The following is a 27353-nucleotide window of genomic DNA, read 5'->3' on the forward strand; positions in this document are numbered from 1 at the left end:
TCTCCTCGTCTTGTCTGCGCATGCAGCATGCACCTGCGATGCCTGAATCCGGTGAGGGATCCAGGAAGGAAGAGCAACCTACCGTGCACGTGTCCGATCCGACGCGCCGGCGGGGAATCCGGGAGGATCGCACGGTCGGGAGGGAACCCGTGATCCGCCGGAGTTGCGTTCCGATACGGGAAGTGGATCGTCCGTCCGTGGATTTCACTCGCTTTTCTGCAGGCAGCACCATGAAAACCCCCTTTCCGTTCGAGTGACCGGTGGAGCAGAGCAGCGGCGGGGCTACAAAAGCGGCAACCTCGCGCCACAGCCACAACCTTCTTCTGTGGGAAGGAAGAAGGAACAAGGAAGGGACGAGCCGTCACCCCCAGCCCCACCCACCGAGACCACGCCCACGCGCGCGCGCACCACAAGCGGCGGCCGGCTCATGGTCATGGCTCCCTCCTCCGTCCTCCTCGTCGTCGCCTCACTCCTCCTCTCCTCGATTCCAATCCTGGGTTCGTTTCTCCATCCATTTCGCCGCAGACATGCATCATTCCAGTCCAGGCGCTTCGCGTCTTGGATTGATTCTCACCGATACGTTGGTTCATTTTGACGAATTGACCAGATGGACATGGACTGGAGCTGGGAGGAGACGACGGGCTGTACAGGGAGATTCTGAGGGACGAGACGGTGTCCAGGCTCAGGGAGCTCGGCAAGGTCAGTCTTGCTCGATGCTCTCCATCAAATTATTATTCAGCTACGGGGTTCTTGGCATATTCAGAGTTCTCGATCCGCTTTACCAGCTCCGGATACGGGAATCTCGTTTCAACTCCCCGGGTCCCCGGACTGTTGGTACCTGTCCACTGCTCGTTCATGATGCCAATGCCCTGTGTACTCATATCTCGTCCTAAGATCCTAGATGCAAAACAAAACAAAAAAACAATATTTTTTGCCCTTTTCTGAATTTGGAGATCGTGTACTACCGGCCTACACAACACGGATGAACTGGTACTCCATTCTGCTTCATCAAGAGAGCATGAATAGTGCACACTTCATTCTCTTAGCGGTGTAGTAGAGCCATTCTCGTACAACAAAGCTACCCAAGACAATCCATGCAGTGCAAACACGTTGCCAGTCTACTTCTTTTTTCCCACAAGTAATCAGCTTAGGTGTTAAAGAAGCAAACCCCTTTGTTTTTCATGCTTCACTCTTTCTGTTGGATTGGGCTTCCTAGTCATTCCGTATATCCATGCCTTCTTTTTAGGGGGAGATAACCTGTGAAGGTTGCTCAAGTTTCAACCTTTGTAGTAGCTGGATTACTAAATATCCAGCCTGAGCGGTTCCTGATCTCCAAGATGTGTTCTGCGTTCTGCATCCTCTGTTTTACTATTTGGCACCATAGCAGAGTTTAGCTAGGCAGGCACTCAACTCTAACACGGCGTTGGTTGCATGAACCAGATATCTGATGGCGAAGGCTTCCTCGAAAGGACGTTTTTGAGTCCTGCTTCCATCAGAGCCACTCATGTCATTATCAGCTGGATGAAAGATGCTGGACTTACGACGTACGCCTGTTTTTGCCTGCAATCATTTTCCCACACTTTTGCCTCAACTGACCAATTTTTGTTTATTATTTGTTGACGAAATTATTTTGTTCATTGTGAAGGTGGATTGATCAAATGGGTAACATTCATGGTCGATATGAACGGTCCAACTCGACAGATAATGCCTTATTGATTGGATCTCACATGGTAAGAACCTGCGTGTTTCATGCTGTTATTCTTTCAGTAATCAAAGAGCCATCACTGATGAGACGATATATTATGTTTCAAAAACAAAACAGGACACTGTAATTGATGCTGGCATGTACGATGGAGCTTTGGGCATCGTTTGTGCAATCTCTGCTCTGAAGGTTTTGAAAGTTACTGGGAAACTTGAGAGGCTAACGAGACCAGTGGAGGTTAGAGAATTTTCTAGTGTTTCCAGTTTAATAGTGCTGCTACTACGTTATCCCCGTACCATGTTTGTCTCACTGCAGTTTGTCATCTGGCTACGCTAGTCACTAACTCACAAATGCATGATGAGTCACAGGCATCCAATATATACGACACCTATCTGCACATAACTTGTCGTTGCCTTGTATATTGTACCATCTCACAGTGCTTAAAAGTGTTCTCTAGTGCCTTCCAGTCAGCATAATCTTGTAATAAGATAGTCATACATGCTGCAAAGAAATACGTAGGCCAGGAGGAATCTAGTTTTATAATGTTTCTCCATTCGGTTGTCTCTTTCCATGCTAATCTAAAAGGTGATCGTGTACGTGTACATGGAAATAGCCTTCTTTATTCTTGGCTTCTAGCTCTCCTGATATTCAAGATTCCCAGGGTACTAGAGCCATACCATGTGTTTGTGCCAATTCATCTAATATCACTGGCTTATCACTGGCTTAGATTCAATTAAGCTAATCTAGCTCAAGGAGTATTCTAGTCAAGGATAGAGTATAATCCTGTTAGCATTATCAACATCTGAAAGTATCACCATGACAGGGCATCATACTCAATTTTCTGCCTGGTTTACCTCAGGTGATTGCATTCAGCGATGAGGAGGGTGTTAAATTTCAGACAACATTTCTGGGAAGCGCCGCTGTAGCTGGTATTCTACCTGAATCAATTTTACAAGTATCTGACAAGAGGTTGACCTTTTTGCATAAACCAACGATGCTACTTTTGTAACTGGTTTGCTGATGCATGTTGCATTCAACTTCTTCAGTGGCACTACAGTTGAGGATGTTCTTAAGTTGAACTCCTTCAAGGCTACTGCCGCTGCTCTCGGTCAAGTCAAGTACAGCCCGGAGTCGGTGGGGAGTTATGTGGAGGTATAAAGGACTGTTTGTATACCATTTTTGTGTAGTTGCACAGATAAATAAGTTAGTGCTTACAGTTTCTGTTGATCTATGGCAGGTTCACTTGGAACAAGGGCCTGTCCTTGAAGCCCTTCGTTATCCCCTCGGTGTCGTAAAAGGAATTGCAGGGCAGACACGATTGAAGGTGCATTGTAGTGTTCTACTATATTTTTGTTAAGCTGAACACTGACACTAGACCAAAATTAAAATATGACCAGCCAGCATTACACACTATCTTAAGACCAGATTTTGCAAAACATGAAAACTACCAGGATGCTATTTTAATGCAGACTACTTGAGAACCATCAGGCAAGACCGACTGTTGAATTATAGACAATCAAATAAGCAACTGGGTCAGCGGTCCTTCTTTGAGAAAAGAACAGGAGCAGTCAACATGAAGCATTTTATTAGTAGATCCTTGGCTAGTTCACAACGACGCGTGCAATGTTTAATCAAATCAAGAATCACTCCCAGTGAAACATTCAGGAGATACGAGTATGACCATCACCTGATCAGAGTTGCCCTTTTAACATCAATTCGAATTATTCAGACACATTGCTTTCAGTCTGATTTTAGTATGATGACCTGTCCTACAAGCCCTCCGCTATCCCCTATGTGTCGTAAAAGGAATTGCAGGAAAGATGCGATTGAAGGTGTATTCAAATTTTCTGCTATTTGTGCTTCCTGAAAAGTAAACATCTACACTAGACTAAAAGTAAAATATGACCAAGTAGCCTTGCACACTATCTTAAGACCAGCTTTTGCAAAACAATGAGGGTACTAGTTTAATAATCCAGTTATTTCAAAACCATCAAAACTATCCGATTGTTAACGAAAAAAAAATCAAAGAAGCAACTGGGTCGATGGTCCTTCTTTGAGCAAACAATGTGAGCAGTCAACGTGAAGTATTTAATTAGTAGAGCCTTTGATAGTTCGCTACGATGGTCAACGTGCACAATGTTTAATCAGATTAAGAATCATTCCTATTAAACCATCCAGGAGACTAGAGTATGGGCATCACCAAAGTAGTTCTATTTTTTTCTGCGGGGACCAAAGTTGCTCTGTTTAACACTGAATATTGAGGCCTACTGCTTTCAGTGTGATTTTGCATTTGAGTATGACCAGTGCCTCTGTGCTAAAAAGTATATAAGCTAAAGGGTGTCCAGTCTCAGTTCCTACATCAGGATGTAAGTTTACTAGTACTCTAGTACCAACTACACAAGATCATGAAAATTATCCAGCTATTAACGAATAATTGAATAAACATTCGAACTAGCAAGTAGCAACTGGGGTCAGCAGTCCTTGTTTGAGCAAAGAACTTGAGAAGGCAACATGAAGCATTTAACTAATAAAGCCCTTGCTGGTTCACTAGGACGTGTGCTATATTTAACAAGATTAAGAATCAGTCTAGTGAACTAGTATGGGCATTACCAAAGTTGCTCTGTTTAGCACTGAATTATTCAGGCCTACGTACTGCTTTGAGTGTGATTTTAGTATGTCCAGTGCCTCTCTGCTAAAAAGTATAAGCTAAAGGTGTCCAGTCTCAGTTCCTACAGCAATGCTTAGAATTTATCGGTGATTGTTTTAGGTGATAGTAGACGGTTCTCAAGGGCATGCTGGCACGGTTCCGATGAAACTGCGGCGTGATCCGATGGTTGCGGCTGCAGAGCTGGTGGTGACCCTGGAGAGCCTGTGCAAGGAGCCCAGCAGGTTCCTGACGTACGACGAGGAGTGCGGTTGCTTCACGGAGGAGTCCCTGGCCGGGCTGGTGTGCACCGTCGGCGAGCTGCTGACGTGGCCCAGCGCGAGCAACGTCATACCAGGCCAGGTAAAGCTAAACCTGTCGTTGTGTAGCACTGATGATCGAGCCACCTTGGCCACCTGTTGTTGTGATCGCCTGAATAGCTTAAGCATGGCGTGGTGTGGGACAGGTGAATTTCACGGTGGACATCCGCGCGATGGACGACGTGGTGCGGGAGACGATCGTGGCGAGCTTCTCGCGGATCGTGATGCAGAGGTGCGACGACAGGCTGGTGGACTGCGCCGTCGAGCACAAGGTGCGCGAGCTGAAGCGTTTTAACGGTCGTCTGGCCACCACTTTCTTGTCCGTCTATGTGGCAGCCAAGTTGTTAACCGTGCTGCGCTGGTTTATGTGTATGTCTATTTGCAGCACTCGGCCCCGGCCACGCCGTGCGACGCGGAGCTGACGACCCAGCTGGAGCTTGCGACGCGATCGGCGGTGTCGGCGATGACGCCGCCCAGCATCGGCGGCGGCCAGCGCAGGGCAGAGCCGACGCCGGTGCTGATGAGCGGCGCGGGGCACGACGCGATGGCGATGGCGCGGCTGACCAAGGTGGGGATGGTGTTCGTGCGGTGCCGCGGCGGCGTGAGCCACTCGCCGGAGGAGCACGTGGCGGAGGACGACGTGTGGGCGGCCGGGCTGGCGCTGCTCCGGTTCGTGGACCAGACCGTGGTGGCCGAGCTATGAGTGAGTGACGGAGGAGTGCTGATTCTTCATCGGTGGGCTGATTCGTCGTCGGCGCCTCGGGCTGTACATATGGAATGGACTGGTGCTGTGCCATTGGGCCGGAAATAAACGGGTCTCTTCGCTGAGACATTTCATCAATCAATTGGATCTGAGTCTCAAAAAAAAAACAATCAATTGGATCTGCTAAAAAAAATTAATCAGTTGGCCAATTGCAGAACGACGACGGGGCGTCGTCAACTTCTTGAAAGCATCCTTCATGCCCCCTTTTTTTGATCGGGACGACGGCAGGCTTACGCCTGCCTGGATATTTTATAACCAAGAGAGATCAGAACAACATGTTTTGTTACAAATTTTAGAGGAAGGAGGAGCTAGCTAAAACATGATTCAAGGGGGATCATAATGTCCACACCAATTAGTGAGTAGGGAAGAAGAAGTAGAAGTGGTACAGCGAAAAGCCCAGAGGCAAATATCCTCGATGCAGTGTCTAGAGACAGCCATCATAGGCTGATCAACGTTGCCGAAGACCATGGCATTTATCCTCTTCCAAATGCTCTAGGTAATGGCCGTGAGGACGGTAGTCTCTTCTTAGCTGCGACAGCGCGGGAGGAGGAAGTCGTTGAAGCTGGGGAGGGGGAGGCTGTAGGGTTGGCAATGCCGAGGTGGAAGAACCTCCAGACTTCACGGGCCCATGGATAGGCAAGGATCATATGGTCCACGTCCTCGTCTTGAGAGCAGAAGGGGCACACAACAGAGTCCATCAGGCCCTTTAATCATGCCACCTCCTGAGCAACGAGAGAACCCTAAATCCAGTGTTTTGGTTTAGGGAGTGGGGGTGCTACGACATCGTCCCCTCGTTGGAGGCGTTATTGGGGTTGCTCGTGAAGCCGGAGATAAGGTTTGCAACTACTTGAAGCATAGGTGTCTAACTAGGGTGTAATGTACACTGATGCTATATCCCTTTGAAGACGTTTGCTAAGGTCCCGCCATGTCCTGATGTCTACTCGCCAACTCTCTAGGTGATATGGGTTGGCCGTACGTCCACGGGTGCCTTCGTGGTTTCTAGGTTTTCTTCAAGGCGTTTCATTTCAGTTGTGACACGGTCTTGATGCTTTTAGTCCTAGCACCAAGCCTCCGTGGCCGGTGCTTAGACAACGCGTGTGTGCTTGTCGCGTGTTTGTTTGTCGGGTGCCGTGCCCGTTAGGGCTTTATGTATGAGGGTTTTGCGTCCGATTTACCTCACAAACTAGATAGGGATTTTTCTTGTTTAATCTTAGGGCACCTCTTGATCTCATGCGACTTAAACTTAACGAAGTCTCAGTCATGTGATATCATCAAGTCTCAGTTACAGCGTACTCATAGGCTAACACGAATCTTGGAAGCAAGCTCAACGGTGTAGTTTCTGTTCAGTTACTACAACCCACTTGTAAGTTGTAACTAGGAAAATTTAAATTCAAACCTGCTTGAAATTAGGAAAATCTATGTTGCAACCTTCTTGTAATTAAAGAAATCTCAGTTGCAACCTACGTGCAAGTAGGAAAATCAATATCTCAATTACAACCTACTTACATGCAACTGAGCTGGAATCATAAGCCAAATTCAATGGCTAAGAAAAACTACTGAGACATATGAAAATCAAAATCAGGCGTCTTATTTCTAGCAAGTCCGTGAAACTTAATACTCAGTATAAAAAACGACGGATTCTCGAAAAAAAAGTTTAGCATTGCGTGCTTCTTTGATTCCCACCACGGCCTCTAGATCTCGATCGAGGGCCGGAGGGGGGCAGGCACGCGGAGAGATCCATGGGGCGCACGCGCGCGCGTCATCGGACAGGCAGCCGTCACTGCGCGGAGAAGCAGGGCGTGGCCGTCGCCGTCGCCTCTCCTCTCCGGGGCGCCGCGCGGAGATACGGAAGGAAGATGGCGTGCGGCAGGCAGGCGGCCGGGGATTGCCCTGTTGATTGAGCCGGCGTATCAGCGTATCATTCGCCGGTCTACATCAGCACAGGTTCTCCATCCACTCTGCCGCTAAATTTTCCACTCGCACACGCTCCACCTATTAAAGCCGCAGAGCTTCAACGTGCAGCCTGATCGTGTGAACTATTTTTTGCGTGTGAAAATTGTGCAAGGCACCTAATGAATCCGGACTTGGATATTTATTTTCTTTCTTCCTTTTGTAAGCCACCTATGGTTCCTTTACTGCAAATCAGGGAAATCCCTTTCCTCAAAAAGGAAAATAGACAATTTGCAGCGCCACGAAAAAAGTAAATTTAAATTCAAGGAAGGTTACCCAAGATTTCCACGAGCGTAGGAAGTCCCGCTCCCTTTGAAATTCATGGTAATTGCCCCCAAGTGTCAATTCAAAAGATATGGGGTTTACCCAACTTGAGTGCGACAAATTTCGCGGTACAATGGAAAATGTGGTTAGGCGCTCCGTGAGAGCCCTAGGCATTGGAGACACCGAACAAACTCATCCATTTGAAACACACATTTGGTGATTGGCTTAGAGCATCTCCACTCACCCTCTCCAAAGGCCTTCAATAGCCGACTGGGGGGCGCCGGCGTGAAAACGGACATCTAGCCACGGCCCCCAAATTTTTTCACCGGCGTGGCCCATTTCTCCATCCGGCGCCCTAGGCCAAACCCAATCTACATGGGGGCTAGCGGGGTGCCTGCGCGGCGAGAAAACACCGCGGGCAAGCCCTGTCGGCGACTAGGGCCAAAAATGCACAAATATTTTTTCTCATATTCGCCTCGCGACCTCTGTCGCCACCGCAACCGCCCCTCGCCGCGACGGTATTGTCGTCGGTAGGAACCCACTCCACCGCCGCGTACAATCCGCTGCAACCCTCACCACCTTGTCGGCCCTTCCCACCGTCGCCGTTCACGCGCTCCCGCCACCACTGCTACCTCCATCCCCACGAATCTCCCACCTTGCACGCGAGGTGTTCGGCTATTTTCCAAGGCGATGGACTCGGACAAAGAGGACGTCATGGCCACGCTCATGAACGCCGCTCATGGCACGCGAGGAGCTCGCTGTCGCGACTGCTACCGAGGACGCCGCTGCAGACAACGAACATCTGGCGATCCTCATCTCCCTCTTGGCCATGATCGTCGAGGAGGACAAGCCAACCATTGGTGGTTCCGCGCTGGGGCACCGCAAGAGCAAGTCAAGGCAGAGGATGTAAGGTTATTGCATGCTCTACGCCGACTACTTCGTCGATGATCCATTGCACGGCGATACCGTATTCCGTTGTCGTTTCCGGATGAATAGGAAGCTCTCCCTGAAGATAGTCGAGAATTTGAGGGAGATCGACTACTTCAAACTGAAGAGAGACGCAGTCGGCGAGCTTGGTTTCTCGACAATTCAGAAATGCACGGTGGCTCTTTGAATGCTTGCCTATGAAATTGCAGGTGATACACATGATGACTATCTGCGCATGACAGAGTCCACAACTACTGATTCCATGTATAGATTCTGCTGGGAAATTGTGGCGGTGTTTGGGAAGACCTATCTGCGCACACCCAATGCCGCAGACACAACTCGGATCTTGGCACAAAATGAAGAGAGATGTTTTTCTGGGATGCTTGGCAGTATCGACTGTATGCACTAGGCATGGAAGAACTGTCCATTTGCACACCATGACATGTATAAGGGACACAATGGTGCATGCAGTGTGGTGCTTGAGGCAGTGACTGACTAGGACCTGTGGATCTGGCATGCGTTCTTCGGCATGGCAGGACAACACAATGATATCAATGTGCTCCTGTGCTCCGATGTGTTCCAGAAGCTTGTCGAAGGCGATCCCCCTCCGGTGCAGTTGAGATATTGGCCTCCAGTATGACAAGGGCTACTATCTTGCAAATGGCATCTATCCAAGATGGTCAACATTTGTGAAGACAATCTCGAACCGAGTACATGGTGGGAAGAAAGCTTGGTTTGCTCAAATGCAGGAGGCTTCTAGAAAGGATGTGGAGAGGGCATTTGGTGTGCTGCAAGCTCGCTTTTCCATTGTCCGATACCCTGCTCTTACATGGTCCAAAGAGCATATATGGGAGGTCATGACATGTTGTGGCATACTGCACAACATGATCATCAAGAGCGAGCGGTAATTTCCAGTGTTCGACACTAAATCATACGAACGGATGGGTACTCTTGCAGATGTTGATCACAATGTGCCTCTCGCATTTGCTGCTTTTCTCACCGGGCGTCAAGAAGTTCGAGACTCCAACACTCATCACCAACTGCAAGATGATCTGGTGGAGCATTTAGGGATTCTCAAGGTGGCGTCTAGTTTGTTTATTTCTTTGCCATTGCGATTTAAACTTTTAAATTTGTGTGGTTTGATGAACCTAAATTATTTGTGTGCTATGTTGAACTTGTTGAATTTTGTCCAACAATTGTTTAAGTTGTAATAAATTGTCACAATTTATTTGTTGTTCTAATTTTAATTATATATGAAATTCTATCGGGGGAGCCGTATGGGGTGCACGGCTGGGCGCCGGCATATCCCCATTTTTTATTTTCCGCCGGCGCCCCCATACAGTCCCTAAAATGGCTGCGCCAGACGCCATATGGGGAGGGCGAGTGGATATGCTCTTACCCAAATGTATCTACCGGTTTACATATGTGTAGGTGTCCCTAGCTTTGGAGTTCTTCGGGAAAGCTAATGAAAACAAGCTCTTTAAAGTTGTGCCATTGTTGGAGGGAGATGAAAGACTGTTGCAAGTGCAAACTAGGCTATACGGCATACATGAAGGGTCTCGACAATGGCGGGGGCAATTTATCATTGGTCATTAATCTCGAAACGGGTAGCCCAAGCAACACCAATGGTGGCATTGCGTCTCGGCCAAGGGGCCACAAGACCACCGAGACCGATCTCAAGCATGCTGCTTCCGCACGTGCATTAATTGTGTGAGACTTTGAAGGGCTAACGACCGAGGAGGATGATGAAAATGCCAAGAGGGATGTGAAGCAGGAGAAAGTGGCCACATGTCCTTGCTTCATTGACCTTACAAAGAGAGCTCCTAAAATCCAAACCATTGAGGCCAAGGAAAAATTGTTCGCCGAGGAGAACCAGGACATGTTCGCTAACTTAAACCTCATTGACGCGGTAAACCATGCTTGGTTTGAGAAGAAGCAAGTGATATCCACGAATACGATGCGCGGTCACATATCTCTATCTTTAACTTGTCGTGTCCCTATGAAACTTCACTGGTGGAAAAAAGGGCTTTGGTCGCGGTTGGCAACTGCCATTAGTCGCGGTGGCGCAACCGCGACCAAAGCTGCGCGACTAAAGGCCCCCCCCTTTAGTCGAACCGCGACTAAAGGCCCGTCCACGTGGGCCGCAGGCGAGCGCCAGGGCGGAGGACCTTTAGTCGCGGTTCTTCTGGCCAGCCGCGACTAAAGGCCTCCGCAGGGTTTAGGGTTTTAGCCCCCCTCCCCCTAAATCTGGTTTCTTTTTAATTTGTATTATTTTATTTCTTTTGGGTTTTAATTCTGAAGGAGTTTCACATATTTAGGCCAACCGCGACTAAAGGCCTCCGCAGGGTTTAGGGTTTTAGCCCCCCTCCCCCTAAATCTGGTTTCTTTTTAATTTGTATTATTTTATTTCTTTTGGGTTTTAATTTTGAAGGAGTTTCACATATTCTACGGTACTGTATACATACATGCATATGAATGTACAATTTCAAACAAATTTGAAATTAGAACCAAAAAGAATTCAAGAGGAATATACAATATATATTCAATATCGGATGACCATATACAATATATATTCAATATCGGATGACCATATACAATTTTGAACAAGTTAGTTACAAATTCTGGTGCATATAAAGTTCTACGTCATCGTAATAGTGTTCTCCTTTAGGATCGATGACTTCCCTCGCCAACCATCCAGCTAGTTCCTCTTGAAGTGGTCTGCGAGCTTCGGACTAAGCGTCTTCCGGAGGTTATTCCTCGGGATGTTGTTCTCACACGTCCGGTCCCGCTCATTGCGTATCTCCGGATCCTCTCACAAACATAGTATCCACATAGGTTGGTCCCCGGTGGCTGAGTATCCCCGCCGTCCGCACCGCCATTTTAAAATGTAGCTCTTTTTTGAATTCACCGACCTTGGTATCTACGAACCGTCTCCAAACCCTACGAGGCAAAGAAAATTAAATAAACAAGAGAGTTATTAATTAGTTACTTGATATTAGGAAATGATGAACGAAATAGGCCGATCGATATAGAGCGCAAATGAATGAAAATAATTACTTTTGCATCATTTTTCTCATGTCGCCCAAAGCGCCGGATCCATATTCGTAGAGTCGTGGACGAGAACCGAGGAGGTCTGAACTTTAATTACCATAAGAATCCAAAGTGGAACCTGCGGACACGATACATGCACAGTCATGCATAACTCATCGATTAGCCACATACCATGCATGGAGTAAACAAAAGAGAATGTGCTCAAGACAGAAACACTCACCCAAAATGGTAAGGAAATAGAATATCACTTTTCGTTGCTGTTTTCTAATAAACCGCCACAGTCATCCTCCACGTCGGCGGGTGGTGTTCTAACACATGTGAATTAACGATGTGTGGGTCAATGAACCCAACATCATGGATGTTCCTTATTCGCATTTCCCGCTTCTTCATTCTGCATAATAGCGTACACAACAAGATAGTTAGGACAAGTGTGCAATGAACGAGATGGGGTAGAAATTAATAAATCACTTACGTAACGTAGCAAACCGATGATAGATTTGTCGAGGTCGCGCAGATTGAACAGCTGGAACAATTCACTCAGAGGAATTTGTACCCAGTAATGTTTGAAGTGATGCTCATATCTAACTTCCGCATAGATATAGTCTTTGGCGTTTTTATGTTTTATGTAACCCTTGTACCAATTTAGCAGACCTAGCATTTGTCGAGGTAGATCCCCTTCCTGCGCAGGCTCGACGAGAGGGCCATTCTTCACATATGTAAATACTACGTCCTTCATTGGCGCCTCATCAAGGCCTAGCAGTGCACGAAGAGTGATACCTAACTCGGCCGCTTGTTCTCTCGGCACTCGTTACGATCAATCCATGTCGCCGCAGCTGCTATGATATCGGGGGCATCCGGATCGGCGGCTTGCACTATGAGCGGGGCGATCGATTGTTTACTTTGTTCCCCGAGCTGGGCAACTTCTTTCCCCCTTTCTAATTTTGACTCGGCCTCGTCCTTCACGGCTTTCTTCTCCGCCAACTCTTTCCTGTTCTTGAACGCGAGTGCTTGCCTACGAAGTTCACGTAAATAGTCGTCAGGCAGATTCTTCGCGGCTTGGGACGGTGTGTTCAAAAATGACTTAGCCCACTGCTTTTCCTTGTCAGAATATACTGGCTTGGGCTCGCCCTCTATTTTCCTCTTGACGCTCACCTTCCATTTCTCTAAATCAGCAGCCGCGCCCGCCTCGACTTCCTCGGCACTACTTTCCCAAGGCCTCGTGGGGAGAGGCTTCAGTGATACCTCCGTCGATCTTTCTCCATTGCGTTCCATCTGCGGGGTGTCTCAACTCCCCGTCCGACTTACGGTCCTCTTTGTGCCATCGCAACAACTTGGCATGCTCTTTGTTCCTGAACAGACGTTTCAACCGTGGTATTATAGGAGCATACCACATCACCTTGGCGGGAACCCTCTTCCTGGGTTTCTGGCCCTCAACATCGTCACCAGGGTCATCGCCTCTGATCTTATAACGCAATGCAGTGCATACTGGGCATTCATTCAAATTCTCGTATTCACCGCGGTAGAGGATGCAGTCGTTGATGCATGCATGTATCTTCAGAACCTCTAAACCTAGAGGGCAGACAACCTTCTTTGCTTCGTACGTAGTGGCGGGCAACTCGTTATTCTTTGGAAACATATTCTTCAACATTTTCAGCAAGTTTTCAAATGCCGAGTCAGCTACACCTGCCTGTGCCTTCCATCTCAAAGCAAATCCAGCAGTGTGCAGCCCAAATTTTTCAGACCATCATCGCATCCGGGGTACGGCGCCTTCCCGTGATCCTCTAACATGCGATCCAAATTCTCCCTCTCTTTTTCAGTTTCGCAGCGTCTCCGTGCATCAGCAATGGTCCGACCAAGATCATCAACGGGATCATCACGTGCCTCTTCTTCACCTTCCCCTTCACCTTCCCCTTCACCTTCAGCATCCTCCATGAAAGTATCACCGAAATGAGCAAGATAGCTTTCATCGATGAAATCATCCCCTTCTTCATCTTCTACCATTATAACCCCTCTTTCTCCATGCTTGGTCCAACAATTATAGCTTGGCATGAAACCGTGCCGAAGGTGCATGTGAACATCTCTTGAGGAAGAGTAACCCTTCGATTCTTACATTTAACACATGGACAGATAACAAAACCCTCCCCGCTGTTCGCATTAGCCACTACGAGGAAATCTTTCAAACCCGCACTGAACTCGCCGGAGAGTCGGTTACCGTACATCCATTGTCGATTCATCTGCATTATTATAATATAAAATATATAATTAACCATCATGCATTTGTTAAACTAACTAGCTACAAACAATATAAATTAAACAATGAACTACACACACATGCACATTTTATCAACGACACATCAAAGGTTCAAGTTGCTAACCGCGATCGAGGAGGGAAAAATAAATGAGAAAGCTCAAGTGTGGCTCCAACACTTCATATCATGTTTGTTTCATGCTCTTGGGGCATTTCATCAAACACCTTATGTGCATAAGAGGAACCAAAAGCAAACCTAACACCCACTTGTGAGCTTGTGAAGAGAATGGCACCAAATGGCTAAGTGTTGGCTGCTGGATGGGTATATATAGGGGAGGGGCTTTAGTCCCGGTTGGCCTGGCCAACCGCGACTAAAGGCTCGGCATTTAGTCGCGGTTGGCCTGGCCAACCGCGACTAAAGACCCCCCACGTGCACCGGCTGGCCACCGAGCGCCCTGGGCCCAGGCCTTTGGTCGCGGTTCTCCTCCCGAACCGCGACTAAAGGTACCATTTGTCGCGGATCCTGCAGCATCGCGACTTATGGGGCTCACCCGAAGCCTGTTTTTCCACCAGTGCTTGTGTCCTTTTGCACTTTGAATTGGTACTATTGCGTGTGAACTATGTGATTCCACAATTAGTGGTGATTTATTAGCACACATTTTTACTTTTTGTGGCCACTTTCGTGCATATATTCGTCAACTGGGTAAAATAAGAGAAAGAAAGGCTAAAGGCTAGCACGAAATAAATTGATCTAGCCGTTGGGTTTGCCCTCAACCCCAAAACGAGTAGAAGAAACTCCGTGAGTGACACCGAGCGTTCGAGAACTCGAACACGCGCTCTCGCAATGCTTACCCGATGGCTCAACACCATAACAAGGGGGAAGACACAGCCACATTCCTGCCCGTGGCCCAACGTAAACAGAATTATATTTGATGTCAGAAATGAATTGAGCCATTGGAGATATCCTGATACCTTCTGTTAAGGGGAACTTTGATAGTGTTATGGATCCTCCATCTGATCGACCGATCGATCCCACAGCTGGGAAGCTAGTCGCATAGCTAGCTAGGGAAAGCATAGTCAAGGGACGCATGCAGGATGGCACACGCCATGCAGGCTTTCGCGTACAGCTCCAAATCATAGGTGCGTGTGACCCAAAAAAAGCCTTGCCAGGATTCTCCCTCTTTTGCATGTAAACCAAAGGAAAAGGTTCGCTCCTTCTTGTCTCCCTCCCTGCATAGCAACGGGAAATTAAATATTTGCCTGGACGGTAGGGAACCAAAGCAAAAGATATCATGGCTTTGGCGTCCATCTGGAAAAGGTACATGTACGATACCTGTACGTACGCGCAAGCAGCCAAGCATCCATATCACTCTCTCGCTCGCTACAAAGTCACGCACGAGACCTGTACGGACTGCAAGTAGGGCAATAATAACATCTCTAAGAGATGATGTGTAATAGAGGTTGATGATGTAAAAATTAACTTTTGCATCACTTGAGAAAAAAAACCCCTGCTCTACCAGATGACTTAGATCATCTCCAGTCGTGTCCCCCAAACCGTCCCCCAAACGGCGCCGAATTGAGCGTTTGGGGGACGTGTTTTGTTCGTGCCGCGTTTGGGGGACGTCGCTCCCCAGTCGCGTCCCCAAACAAAATTTCGAAAATTTAAAACTTGCGCGAGATTCGATTAAATTCATCCAAACTTGACATATATTACATAGATTCAAACAAGATTCGACTAAATTTAAACTAAACCTAATCTAAAAGTACTTGCGGCGGCCGGAGGCATCGTAGTACTGATGAAAGTTGTACATGTCATCGGTGACGACCTCCTGTTTGACGCGCTCGTCGAGCTCGTCGACGGGCTCGTCCTTCACCAGGCTGCTTGGTCCTGCCTCGCCATCGTTGGTGAGGTCCACGAGCGGCTTGCCGGTGTCGCGAATGGACATGGCGATCGTCTTCTCAAGGTCGCCCCTCCAGGCGTCCTCGTCGTTCAGCGACGCCAAGTACGCCGCTCGCGGCCCTGGGCAGTCCTCGGGGTCGTCGCTGCTGGCGATGAGCCATGTTGACGCGTAAAGCACACGCCCGTTGGGAACCCCAAGTGGAAGGTGTGATGCGTACAGCAGCAAGTTTCCCTCAGTAAGAAACCAAGGTTTATCGAACCAGTAGGAGTCAAGAAGCACGTTGAAGGTTGATGGTGGCGGAGTGTAGTGCGGCGCAACACCAGAGATTCCGGCGCCAACGTGGAACCTGCACAACACAACCAAAATACTTTGCTCCAACTTAACAGTGAGGTTGTCAATCTCACCGGCTTGCTGTAACAAAGGATTAGATGTATAGTGTGGATGATGATGTTTGCAGAGAACATTAAGAACGAGTATTGCAGTAGATTGTATTCGATGTAAAAGGATGGAACGAGGTCCACAGTTCACTAGTGGTGTCTCTCCGATAAGAAATAGCATGTTGGGTGAACAAACTACAGTTGGGCAATTGACAAATAAAGATGGCATGACAATGCACATACATATTATGATGAGTAGTGTGAGATTTAATTGGGCATTACGACAAAGTACATAGACCGCTATCCAGCATGCATCTATGCCTAAAAAGTCCACCTTCAGGTTAGCGTCCGCACCCCTTCCAGTATTAAGTTACAAACAACAGACAATTGCATTAAGTATGGTGCGTAATGTAATCAACACAAATATCCTTAGACAAAGCATTGATGTTTTATCCCTAGTGGCAACAGCACATCCACAACCTTAGAACTTTCTGTCACTGTCCCAGATTTAATGGAGGCATGAACCCACTATCGAGCATAAAATACTCCCTCTTTGAGTTACAAGTATCAACTTGGCCAGAGCCTCTACTAGCAACGGAGAGCATGCAAGATCATAAACAACACATAGATGATAGATTGATAATCAACATAACATAGTATTCCATATTCATCGGATCCCAACAAACGCAACATGTAGCATTACAAATAGATGATCTTGATCATGTTAGGCAGCTCACAAGATCCGACAATGATAGCACAATGAGGAGAAGACTGATGTCTACGTTCCCCCTCCTTTCCTGTAGACAGTGTTGGGCCTCCAAGAGCAGAGGTTTGTAGAACAGCAGCAAGTTTTCCCTTAAGTGGATACCCAAGGTTTATCGAACTCAGGGAGGAAGAGGTCAAAGATATCCCTCTCATGCAACCCTGCAACCACAAAGCAAGAAGTCTCTTGTGTCCCCAACACACCTAATAGGTGCACTAGTTCGGCGAAGAGATAGTGAAATACAGGTGGTATGAATATATATGAGCAGTAGCAACGGTGCCAGAAAATAGCTTGCTGGCGTGTAGTTGATGGTGGTAGTATTGCAGCAGTAGTAACGCATTAAAACAGTAAACAAGCAGTAGTAACTCAGCAGTATTTAGGAACAAGGCCTAGGGATTATACTTTCACTAGTGGACACTCTCAACATTGATCACATAACAGAATAGATAAATGCATACTCTACACTCTTGTTGGATGATGAACGCATTGCGTAGGATTACACGAACCCTCAATGCCGGAGTTAACAAGCTCCACAATTTGTTCATATTTAGTAACCTTATAGTGTAAGATAGATCAAAAGACTAAACCAAGTACTAACATAGCATGCACACTATCGCCTTCATGCATATGTAGGAGGAATAGATCACATCAATACCATCATAGTAATAATCAACTCCACAATCTACAAGAGATCATGATCATAGCCTACGACAAGAACCACACGGTGCACACACTAGTCACCTTTACACACGTGCAGGAGGAATAGAACTACTTTAATAACATCACTAGAGTAGCACATAGATGAATTGTGATACAAAACTCATATGAATCTCAATCATGTAAAGCAGCTCATGAGATTATTGTATTGAGGTACATGGGAGAGAGATGAACCACATAGCTACAGCGAAGCCCTCAGCCTCAGGGGTGAATTACTCCCTCCTCATCATGGGGGCAGCGATGGCGGTGAAGATGGCGGTGAAGACGGCGGTGGAGATGGCTCCGGGGGCAATTCCCCGTCCGGCAGGGTGCCGGAACAGAGAGTTCTGTCCCCCGAATTGGAGTTTCGCGATGGCGGCGGCGCCCCTGGAGTCTTTCTGGAGTTTCGTCAATTGGTATGGTGTTTTTAGGTCGAAAGGGGTTTTATAGGCGAAGAGGCGGCGCAGGGGGGGTGCCTGGAGGCTCCACACCCTAGGCCGGCGCGGCCTAGGCCTGGCCCGCGCCGCCATGTGGTGTGGTGGCCCCCTGGCCCCTCTCCGACTCTTCTTCGGTGTTCTGGAGCCTTCCGGAGAAAATAGGAGGTTTGGCGTTGATTTCGTCCAATTCCGAGAATATTGCCCGAACAGCCTTTCTGGAACCAAAAACAGCAGAAAACAGGAACTGGCACTGTGGCATCTTGTTAATAGGTTAGTTCCGGAAAACGCATAAAAATGATATAAAGTGTGAACAAAACATGTTGGTATTGTCATAAAACAAGCATGGAACATCGGAAATTATAGATACGTTGGAGACGTATCAGCATCCCCAAGCTTAGTTCCTACTCGTCCTCGAGTAGGTAAACGATAAAAGATAATTTCTGAGGTGACATGCTACCAACATAATCTTAATCATACCATTGTAAAGCATATGAGATGAATGCAGCGATTCGAAACAATGTAAATGCAATGAGTAAACAATTGAATCATATAGCAAAGACTTTTCATGAATAGTAATTTCGAGACAAGCATCAATAAGTCTTGCATAAGAGTTACTCATAAAGCAATAAATTCTTAGTAAAGGTATTGAAGCAACACAATGGAAGATTAAGTTTCAGCGGTTGCTTTCAACTTGTAACATGTATATCTCATAGATAGTTGTCAATGCAAAGCAATATAACAAATGCAATATGCAAATATATAGGAATCAATGCACAGTTCACACAAATGTTTGCTTCTTGAGGTAGAGAGAGATAGGTGAACTGACTCAACAATAAAAGTAAAAGAGTGGTCCTTCAAAGAGGAAAGCATCGATTGCTATATTTGTGCTAGAGCTTTGGTTTTGAAAACATATAGAGAGCATAAAAAGTAAAGTTTTGAGAGGTGTTTGTTGTTGTCAACGAATGGTAATGGGTACACTAACTACCTCGCCAACCGGACTTCCAAGAGCGGCTCCCATGAATTATTTTATTTTTGGGTGGCACTCCTTCCAACCTTTCTTTCACAAACCATGGCTAACCGAATCCTCGGGTGCCTGCCAACAATCTCATACCATGAAGGAGTGCCTTTTTATTTTAGTTTTATTATGATGACACTCCTCCCAACCTTTGCTTACACAAGCCATGGCTAACCGAATCCTTCGGGTGCCGTCCAACAATCACATACCATGGAGGAGTGTCTATTTTTGTTAATTAATTTGGGACTGGGAATCCCATTGCCAGCTCTTTTTGCAAAATTATTGGATAAGCGGATGTGCCACTAGTCCATATGAGAGTCCGTCAAAAGTAAATGACAAGGTTGAAAGCTAAACACCACATACTTCCTCATGAGCTATAAAACATTGACACAAATCAGAGGTGATAAATTTTGAATTGTTTAAAGGTAGCACTCAAGCAATTTACTTTGGAATGGTGGAAAATACCATGTAGTAGGTAGGTATGGTGGACACAAATGGCATAGTGGTTGGCTCAAGTATTTTGGATGCATGAGAAGTATTCCCTCTCGATACAAGGTTTAGGCTAGCAAGGCTGTTTGAAGCAAACACAAGCATGAACTAGTACAGCAAAACTCACATAAGAGACATATTACAAGCATTATAAAACTATACATCGTCTTCCTTGTTGTTCAAACATCTTACTAGAAAATATCTAGACTCTAGAGAAACCACTCATGCAAACCAAATTTTAACAAGCTCTATGTATTTCTTCACTAATAAGTGTAAGGTATATGATGCAAGAGCTTAAACATGAGCACAACAATTGCCAAGTATCACATTACCCAAGACATTATAGTAATTACTCCATGTAGCATTTTCCAATTCCAACCATATAACAATTTAACGAAGAGGAAACTTCGCCATGAATATCATGAGCTAAGAACACATGTGTTCATATGCAACAGCGGAGCGTGTCTCTCTCCCACACAAGCATGATGTAATCCAATTTATTCAAACAAAAACAAAAACAAAAGCACACAGACGCTCCAAGTAAAGCACATAAGATGTGACCGAATAAAAATATAGTTTCAAGAGAAGGAACCTGATAATTTGTCGATGAAGAAGGGGATGCCTTGGGCATCCCCAAGCTTAGACGCTTGAGTCTTCTTGATATATGCAGGGGTGAACCACCGGGGCATCCCCAAGCTTAGAGCTTTCACTCTTCTTGATCATAGTATATCATCCTCCTCTCTTGACCCTTGAAAACTTCCTTCACACCAAACTTCTCATAAACTTCATTAGAGGGGTTAGTATATAATCAAAAACTCACATGTTCAGAGGTGACACAATCATTCTTAACACTTCTGAACATTGCTCAAAGCTACTGGAGTTTAATGGAACAAAGAAATCCATCCCACATAGCAAAAGAGGCAATACGAAATAAAAGGCAGAATCTGTCAAAACAGAACAGTCCGTAAAGACGAATTTCTAATAAATACTTCCGTTGCTCAGATCAGAAAACTCAAAACTAATGAAAGTTGCGTACATATCTGAGGAACACGCACGTAAATTGGAATATTTTTCTGATTTTTCTACAGAGAGAAAATCCCAGATTCGTGACAGATAGAAATCTGTTTCTGTGCAGAAATCCAAATCTAGTATCAACCTTCGATTAGAGGCTTCACTTGGCACAACAAAACACAAAACTAAGATAAGGAGAGGTTGCTACAGTAGTAAACAACTTCCAAGACACAAATATAAAACAAAGTACTGTAGCAAAATAACACATGGGTTATCTCCCAAGAAGTTCTTTCTTTATAGCCATTAAGATGGGCTCAGCAGTTTTAATAATCCATTCGCGCGAAATAGTATTTGAAGCAAAAGAGAGCTTCAAGAGGCAAATTCAAAACAAATTTAAGTCTAACATGCTTCCTATGAAGAGGAATCTTGTACACAAATGAATTCATGAAGAACAAAGTGACAAGCATAAGAGGATAAAACACGAGTAACTTCAAGATTCTCAACATAAAGAGGGAAACTTAATATCATTAAGATGCATATAACCATATTTCCCTCTCTCATAATAACTTTCAGTAGCATCATTGATGAAATCCACAATATACCCATCACTTAAAACATTCTTATCATGGTTCATATGCATAGAAGTATCATTAAATTTGGCATAAGAAGAGTTATTCTCATTAATAGTAATTGGAGCAAGATTATTATCAAGAATTTGAACATGGTAAACAAGTTGCCTATTAAGGGAATTGTTTTTGGTAATCCAATCATGACTATGACAAGTTTCATAAGGATAATTAGAACCTACATCATAGCATTCTTTATAATAATCATTAGAGATCGGAGGCATAGTGTCATCATAAGAAATAGAATCAATTTCCCGTAGATTTGTAATATCAAAAGTGGTGTGCTCATTCAAATCATGATTGCTAATGTATGTAAAGGGCATAGGAAGATCATCATATTCAGATTCATTATCACAATAATCATTAGGAGCAACATACTTACGGTTACCTATTGTTATCTCATATACGCGGGGATATGATGTTACCTCTTTCTTTTTATTCCCCTTCTTCTTCTTCTTCTTCTTCGTTCCCTTCTTCTTCTTCTCTTCCTTCTCCTCGTTCCCTCCTTTAGGTGGAAGAGGCTTGAAGGGTGGCTTGTCCGCATAACCTGATTTACTTTCAGAAACAATAGAAGAAACTTGGGGGAATCCCTCCTTTTCATTAATTAGTTGAAAACACACAGCAGTCCTATCATATTTTGGCAAGGTGTCATCTTCTAAAATATTTTGTATGTAAGTATTTGTATGGCTATTATCAATGCAATAAGAAAAACACCCATGCAGGACATCATCAATATCAAGATCACTCATATGTAACAAAGAGATTTTTCTCGACAATTCTTCACACCCCAAAAATAAAGTAAGTTCATCATGCTGATTAGGAGTAATTTCATCATCACAATACAAATTTGCAGCACTCATTGGGTTCAATATATCACCGGAGGAGCATTGAAAATTAAAATGACCCACTTCATGGCAAACTTCACAAATAACAGGATAGAGGGCACAAACTTTTTTACCAAGATCATCTAGAGCCCTAAACCACTTTCTAGTTTTTTCATTAGCATGATGGATACAAGATTCATCTTTGATTTGATTAATTCCACAAGGTCTATGTATTCCACAAAAATTAACATACTTATAGGAAATAGCATTCTTAGGAGTTTGAGCATGCTTATTGCAATAATTAACAACAATTTCATTCTTCATGCAAGCCTCTTTAAAAGGTTCATGATACTTATCAAAATTATTTTTAGGTAATTCAAAATGAGAAGCAAAGGCTTTATAAAGATTCGCAGCAACTTGAGAGTCAAGACCATAAGTAGCACTCATATTTCAAATTTATCGGTATCCATAAAAGCTTCAATGCATTCATAATCATAATTTATACCTGACTCTTTACCTTCATTGTTCTCCCATCCTTCAGCGTTGTCCTCAATCCGATCGAGGAGGTCCCACCTAGCTTCAACCTCCTTGCTTGTGAAAGATCCTTCCGAACACGCGTCCAGATAGTCCTTGTGTTGTCCTGAAAGTCTCGCATAAAAATTGTTAACAATAACATTACGGGGGAGCTCATGAATGGGACATTTGAGCATTAGTGATTTCAATCTCCCCCACGCTTGAGAAATACTCTCTCCATCACGAGGATAAAAGTTATAAATATAATTCCTATCAATATGCACTTCATGCGGAGGATAAAATTTAGAATAAAAGAGAGATGCAATTTCCTCCCAACCAAGAGAATGCCTATTCTCCAACAATTTATACCAATGCGCTGCTTTACCAGACAAATAAACAGAGAATAGCTTCTTCCTCACTTCATCCATAGAGATACCTGCACCCTTGAAAAACCCACATCATTCGGTAAAAAAAACTAAATGATCTCTAGGATGGACAGTTCCATCCCCTTTATAGTGGTTGTCCATAACACGTTCACTAATTTTCATGGGTATTTTATACGGAATACTTTCAGCAGGTGGATTTAAAATATCGAAGCATTATTAGAGTTATCGCATATGGGAGATAAAGCATTATCGTAACAAATTTTCTCCCCAAAAGATGGGAAGCTAAAAAGACCACAAAAACTAGCTTCCCCAAGTTTAGACTTCTTCATAGCATTAGCAGTAATTGCATTCATACTAATAACATCGCTACTAGCATGCAAATAAGGTTCCATAGGTTTTTTAATTTTCGCATCAAACAATTCTAAATCAGGAAAAAGATTAAAAAGCTCACTAATTTTTTTGTTGTTTTCCATTATGCCTAACTAGTGTAAACAAGAAACAAAAAGTTGCAATTGCAGGATCTAAAGGAAATAGCTTCGAGCACAAACACAATGGCGCCGAGAAAAGTACTTTACGGAACCGGAGTATGAGTGCCTTTACCTTTCCTCCCCGACAGCAGCGCCTTCGAGAAAAAGTGCTTGATGTCTACGTTCCCCCTCCTTTCTGTAGGACAGTGTTGGGCCTCCAAGAGCGAGAGGTTTGTAGAACAGCAGCAAGTTTTCCCTTAAGTGGATACCCAAGGTTTATCGAACTCGTGGAGGAAGAGGTCAAAGATATCCCTCTCATGCAACCCGCAACCACAAAGCAAGAAGTCTCTTGTGTCCCCAACACACCTAATAGGTGCACTAGTTCGGCGAAGAGATAGTGAAATACAGGTGGTATGAATATATATGAGCAGTAGCAACGGTGCCGTAAAAATAGCTTGCTGGCGTGTAGTTGATGGTGGTAGTATTGCAGCGGTAGTAACGCAAAGAAACAAGAAACAAGCGGTAGTAACTCAAAGAGTATTTAGGAACAAGGCCTAGGGATTATACTTTCACTAGTGGACACTCTCAACATTGATCACATAACAGAATAGATAAATGCATACTCTACACTCTTGTTGGATGATGAACGCATTGCGTAGGATTACACGAACCCTCAATGCCGGAGTTAACAAGCTCCACAATTTGTTCATATTTAGTAACCTTATAGTGTAAGATAGATCAAAAGACTAAACCAAGTACTAACATAGCATGCACACTATCGCCTTCATGCATATGTAGGAGGAATAGATCACATCAATACCATCATAGTAATAATTAACTCCACAATCTACAAGAGATCATGATCATAGCCTACGACAAGAACCACACGGTGCACACACTAGTCACCTTTACACACGTGCAGGAGGAATAGAACTACTTTAATAACATCACTAGAGTAGCACATAGATGAATTGTGATACAAAACTCATATGAATCTCAATCATGTAAAGCAGCTCATGCGATTATTGTATTGAGGTACATGGGAGAGAGATGAACCACATAGCTACAGCGAAGCCCTCAGCCTCAGGGGTGAATTACTCCCTCCTCATCATGGGGGCAGCGATGGCGGTGAAGATGGCGGTGAAGACGGCGGTGGAGATGGCTCCGGGGGCAATTCCCCGTCCGGCAGGGTGCCGGAACAGAGAGTTCTGTCCCCCGAATTGGAGTTTCGCGATGGCGGCGGCGCCCCTGGAGTCTTTCTGGAGTTTCGTCAATTGGTATGGTGTTTTTAGGTCGAAAGGGGTTTTATAGGCGAAGAGGCGGCGCAGGGGGGTGCCTGGAGGCTCCACACCCTAGGCCGGCGCGGCCTAGGCCTGGCCCGCGCCGCCATGTGGTGTGGTGGCCCCCTGGCCCCTCTCCGACTCTTCTTCGGTGTTCTGGAGCCTTCCGGAGAAAATAGGAGGTTTGGCGTTGATTTCGTCCAATTCCGAGAATATTGCCCGAACAGCCTTTCTGGAACCAAAAACAGCAGAAAACAGGAACTGGCACTGTGGCATCTTGTTAATAGGTTAGTTCCGGAAAACGCATAAAAATGATATAAAGTGTGAACAAAACATGTTGGTATTGTCATAAAACAAGCATGGAACATCGAAAATTATAGATACGTTGGAGACGTATCAAAGACGACCATCTAGCTACTGCTATGGACCCATAGTCCAGGGGTGAACTACTCACACATCAATCCGGAGGCGATCATGGCGATGAAGAGTCCTTCGGGAGATGATTCCCCTCTCCGGCAGGGTGCCGGAGGCGATCTCCTGAATCCCCCCGAGATGGGATTGGCAGCGTCGGCGTCTCTGAAAGGTTTTTCGTATCGTGGCTCTCGGTACTGGGGTTTTCTCGACGAAGGCTATATGTAGGCGGAAGGGTAGGTCAGGGGGCGTCACGAGGGGCCCACACACCAGGGCGGCGCGGCCCCAGCCCTGGCCACGCGGCCCTGCTGTGTCGCCGCCTCGTGGCCCCACTTCGTATCTCCTCCGGTCTTCTGGAAGCTTCGTGGAAAAATAAGACCCTGGGCGTTGATTTCGTCCAATTCCGAGAATATTTCCTTACTAGGATTTCTGAAACAAAAAACAGCAGAAAACAGCAACTGGCTCTTCGGCATCTTTTCAATAGGTTAGTGCCGGAAAATGCATATAAATGATGTAAAGTGTGTATAAAACATGTGAGTATCATCAATAAAGTAGCATGGAACATAAGAAATTATAGATACGTTTGAGACGTATCAAGCATCCCGTTCCTGCTCGTCCTCGAGTAGGTAAACGATAACAAAGATAATTTCTGAAGTGACATGCTATCATAATCTTGATAAATACTATTGTAAGCATATGTAATGAATGCAGCGATCCAAAGCAATGGTAAAGATAATGGTTAAACAACTGAACCATATAGCAAAGACTGTTCATGAATAGTACTTTCAAGACAAGCATCAATAAGTCTTGCATAAGAGTTAACTCATAAAGCAATAGATTCAAAGTAAAGGCATTGAAGCAACACAAAGGAAGATATAAGTTTCAGCGGTTGCTTTCAACTTGTAACATGTATATCTCATGGATAATTGTCAATACAAAGTAATATGATGAATGCAAATATGCAAGCATGTAAGAATCAATGCACAGTTGACACAAGTGTTTGCTTCTAAGATAGAAGGAAGTAGGTAAACTGACTCAACATAAAAGTAGAAGAATGGCCCTTCGTAGAGGGAAGCATGGATTGCTATATTTGTGCTAGAGCTTTTATTTTGAAAACAAGAAACAATTTTGTCAACGGTAGTAATAAAGCATATGTGTTATGTATAAAATATCCTATAAGTTGCAAGCCTCATGCATAGTATACCAATAGTGCCCGCACCTTGTCCTAATTAGCTCGGATTTACATGGATTATCATCGCAATACATATGTTTTAACCAAGTATCACAAAGGGGTACCTCTATGCCGCATGTACAAAGGTCTAAGGAGAAAGCTCGCATTGGATTTCTCGCTTTTGATTATTCTTAACTTAGACATCCATACCGGGACAACATAGATAACAGATAATGGACTCCTCTTTAATGCATAAGCATTCAACAACAGATAATATTCTCATAAGAGATTGAGGATTGTTGTCCAAACTGAAACTTCCACCATGGATCATGGCTTTAGTTAGCGGCCCAATGTTCTTCTCTAACAATATGCATGCTCAAACCATTCAACTCATGATAAATCACCCTTACTTCAGACAAGACGAACATGCATAGCAACTCACATGATATTCAACAAAGAAATAGTTGATGGCGTCCCCAGGAACATGGTTATCGCTCAACAAACAACTTATTAAGAAATAAGATACATAAGTACATATTCAATACCACAATAGTTTTTAAGCTATTTTTCCCATGAGCTATATATTGCAAAGACAAAGAATGGAATTTTAAAGGTAGCACTCAAGCAATTTACTTTGGAATGGCAGAGAATACCATTTAGTAGGCAGGTATGGTGGACACAAATGGCATAATTTTTGGCTCAAGGATTTTGGATGCATGAGAAGTATTCCCTCTCAATACAAGGCTTAGGCTAGCAAGGTTGTTTGAAGCAAACACAAGTATGAACCGGTACAGCGAAACTCACATAAGAACATATTGCAAGCATTATAAGACTCTACACTGTCCTCCTTGTTGCTCAAACCCTTACTAGAAAATATCTAGACTTTAGAGAGACCAATCATGCAAACTAAATTTTAGCAAGCTCTATGTATTTCTTCACTAATAGGTGCAAAGTATATGATGCAAGAGCTTAAACATGAGCACAACAATTGCCAAGTATCAAATTATTCAAGACATTATACCAATTACCACATGTAGCATTTTCTGTTTCCAACCATATAACAATTAACGAAGCAGTTTCAACTTTCGCCATAAACATTAAAAATAAAGCTAAGAAC

The 27353-nt window shown here is 44.8% G+C and overlaps 1 protein-coding gene across 1 annotated transcript; it reads left to right on the forward strand.

Moving 5' to 3' along the window:
• Positions 1–248: 248 nt before the first annotated feature.
• LOC127311893 (probable allantoate deiminase) lies at positions 249–5511 on the forward strand. Its single transcript, XM_051342379.2, has 11 exons — positions 249–497; positions 608–699; positions 1441–1544; positions 1646–1730; positions 1823–1939; positions 2562–2671; positions 2749–2854; positions 2940–3026; positions 4470–4709; positions 4813–4938; positions 5052–5511. The coding sequence occupies exons 1-11, from the start codon at positions 428–430 to the stop codon at positions 5367–5369; spliced, it is 1455 nt and encodes a 484-aa protein (XP_051198339.1). The 5' UTR covers positions 249–427; the 3' UTR covers positions 5370–5511.
• Positions 5512–27353: the final 21842 nt, after the last annotated feature.

The sequence above is a fragment of the Lolium perenne genome, chromosome 7 (genome assembly GCF_019359855.2).
Source record: "Lolium perenne isolate Kyuss_39 chromosome 7, Kyuss_2.0, whole genome shotgun sequence".
Classification (NCBI taxonomy): Eukaryota; Viridiplantae; Streptophyta; class Magnoliopsida; order Poales; family Poaceae; genus Lolium; species Lolium perenne.